The sequence below is a fragment of the Odontomachus brunneus genome, unplaced genomic scaffold (assembly GCF_010583005.1).
Source record: "Odontomachus brunneus isolate Ranch 3 - 2012 unplaced genomic scaffold, Obru_v1 Obru_scaffold_038, whole genome shotgun sequence".
Lineage (NCBI taxonomy): Eukaryota > Metazoa > Arthropoda > Insecta > Hymenoptera > Formicidae > Odontomachus > Odontomachus brunneus.
Genome location: NW_022639488.1, coordinates 299,330 through 302,362, shown reverse-complemented (window position 1 = coordinate 302,362; position 3,033 = coordinate 299,330). Strand labels below are relative to the sequence as shown.

The 3,033-nt window shown below is 44.1% G+C and overlaps 1 protein-coding gene across 1 annotated transcript in view; it reads left to right on the top strand.

The window, feature by feature from the left end:
- The first annotated feature begins 1,009 nt into the window (after positions 1–1,009).
- LOC116844025 (acyl-CoA Delta(11) desaturase-like) overlaps positions 1,010–3,033 on the top strand; it is a 7,283-nt gene continuing 5,259 nt past the window's right edge. The window contains exons 1-3 of the mRNA XM_032815090.1: positions 1,010–1,717; positions 1,935–2,137; positions 2,411–2,596. Of these exons, the coding sequence (XP_032670981.1) occupies positions 2,046–2,137; positions 2,411–2,596 (278 nt within the window). The 5' untranslated portion in view covers positions 1,010–1,717; positions 1,935–2,045. The remainder of the gene's footprint in view (positions 1,718–1,934; positions 2,138–2,410; positions 2,597–3,033) is intronic.

The window sequence follows — 3,033 nt, the reverse complement described above, 5'->3', positions numbered from 1 at the left end:
AAGACATCCGCGCTAGCTCCTTATGTGCCATTAATATTTCACTATTAGTTGTAGTAATCTTTTGCTCGCGGGGAGGGTGTTATGTAAATATGACTCTTTGTACATTTTTACCTTTTTACCTTTTTATATAAACATTTATTTTTGGTGTTATGCTATTTACATGTGTAGGTGTGTGTGTGTGTGTGTGTGTGTGTGTGTGTGTGTGTGTGTGTGTGTGTGTGTGTGTGTGTGTGTGTGTGTGTGTGTGTGTGTGTGTGTGTGTGTGTGTGTGTGTGTGTGTGTGTGTGTGTGTTAATCTTCGTTAAGTACGACGAGCCGCGGCGTTGAGTCTACCCTTTTGAGGGCTATGCTCCCTCTTCCGAGTCCTCCTTTGCCCGGGGCTTCGGGTAGCAATATTCCGGTTTTCTTTATTGGCGTGACGCCCGTCTCCGTGGGCAAATCGAGGAGACACCGGTCGTCCTACTCTGGAGTCGCCAGCGTTGAAACAGGTGGCCGTGTCAGTGGCCGCCGTGGGAGGACTATCTTCTGGAGCCTCCACGTGATAAAGGTTACCGCCTTGGAGGTGGGCGACTGGGGTGGCTCCCAGTGCAGCGGTGACGGCGTCAGTGCCCGTGTAGGTGACGGGGTGCACGGTCGTAAGGAACGATCCTTTAGCGTTCCCGGTGTCGGTCCGACTGCTAGAGCTTCGGGAGAGTTTCCCCCGAAAAGTTCCCGGAGGCAGTTCGTTGCAGTCCTCTTCTCTTTCTCTGCTTCTGGGCAGGTTCCCGTGCCGGGGAACCGGCGTGTGGAGATGTCTTCGGCGTGGTGGCTCTCGTGGACGCCTCTTCGGCGTCTGGAGATTCGAGGCCGCTTCTGCAGCGGATGCCGGGGCGCTTCTGCAGCGCCGAGAGGCTCGTTGCCGCTTCTGCAGCGGATGCCGGGGCGCTTCTTCAGCGCCGTGAGACGATGCCGAGGCGCTTCTGCAGCGCCGAGAGGCTTGTTGCCGTTTCTGCAGCGGATGTGGCTCGTGGCCAAGGCCGATGGCTTTCTAGCTGCGGTAAAATGCTTAGAGAAGTCAGCGCGGCGAAGTGTGTTTTGACCCCCCGCGGAGTCCGACTTTTATTGTCTGCTAATGATAATTTTCTCGCGAGAAAACCCCTCCGTGTGCACGTCGCCGAACGGCGCCGCGCTGGTCATGTGGCGGCTGCGGCGGTCGTGCTTGTGTGGATCTATATCGATCCACCACATCAGTAATATCTATAATTGCACTGCCTTTTAGTTTTTCTTAAATTTTTCGCTTATTACTTGTTATTATAATTAAATAATGATAAAATTCCCCAAATAATTTATATCATCATAGTCTTGCGTATGTTAATATCTTGAATTTAATGTTTGACGACATTCTGATATGATATGATATATAATATGTTATGGTATAATCAATTGTTATTATGTTACACAGCGATTGTGAAATATACATTCATACAAACACATTACACACATCGCGTGCTCGCACGCTCATACACAAACAGATTTTTAATTATTTTTAATTATTACGCGAGATCTTATAAGATGTATTTTATCTTGTCGATTGAATTTGTTTGAAGCGCATTTAATAAGTGGATTACAAGCGATTGGTGTAACTGCTGGAGCTCATCGTCTATGGACACATCGATCTTACCAGGTCAAATTGCTGCTTCGAGTTCTGCTCCTTATTTTCTTCACTATGGCTGGCCAGGTAATAAAACAAACTTTTAATTAGTATCCTAGATATAGATAGATTGACAGATAAGAAAATAGAGAGAAAAATTCGTTATGGCTCTGAGAAAGAATTCCCCTCAAACATAAAGTTATGTAAGAATTGGTGAAAGAGGAAAGAGAGAGAGAGAGGGGGGGGGGAGGTGTGATAGAGAAAGAAATAGGAAAAATATTTTTCCATAATGTTTATCTTTTAGTACAAGATTACGGATTGGGTGTGAGATCGAGTGCATCACAAGTATACGGAGACGGACACGGACCCGCACAACAGCAATCGCGGATTCTTCTTTTCCCACGTCGGCTGGCTGATGATGAAGAAGTATCCGGAAGTGATCCGAAGAGGTTGTGAGATCGACATGAGCGATGTCCTGGCGGATCCTGTCGTCGTGTTCGACGATAAGTAAGTCTACCTCTCCTAAAAAGAGGAAAGTAACGGGATCGCCTGTGGCCATTCTAAAATAGTTCTGTATCTGACAAGCGTCAGTGCAAAGTGAGACTCTGTCTAAATTGTCAATTGCGTCGTATTTCTATCGTCAGCATCTGAGTTTTTAAGTCCGTATAATGTCTTCGAATTATGAGTTATTCGGCATCACTGAGCAAAATAAGGGATCCAATATTAGCAAGTTTTATAATTTTTACTGATTTATTCATTTCCTATACGTTTGGTTGCCAGGTATTTCGCGATACTTAGACTTCTCTTTTGCGTCGTGCTACCGATACTGGTACCGGTTTATGGATGGAACGAGACATGGAGCAAGTCAATTCAATCGCAATTGTTTGGTCGCTATGTGATCGCCTTGAATTGCACGTGGAGCGTCAATAGTGTGGCTCATATATGGGGTTCGAAACCGTATAACGCGTGAGTAGTTGGCTCGCGTTTACACAACCCAAAGCAAATCCTTTAATTCATTAACTATGAACGTATAATACGTGTGATACTTTGGGAGTTGATTTCGTGTGAATCAAATATAAAAAATGTTGTAAAATGTTAAAATAATTCTTGCAAAAAAGAAAGTTTTCTGTATCAAGTACAAACTGTCTTAAGGATTTTCAAATATTCAATCAACAAGAAGTAATTTTAGCCAATGATAGCTGAGTAGGAATGTTGATAACGAATAATAATTTCTTAATGATATCTTTGCATGGAGTTAGCTACGCAAAGTTAGCTACGCAAAAATCCGGCTATGGCACTTATATCTCGTTCTAACATATGTATATCTAAAAATAACTATTAGCATATGTTTAACTATACAAAGTGTCCCATTTTAAATTACGCACCTGAATATCTCGTCAGGA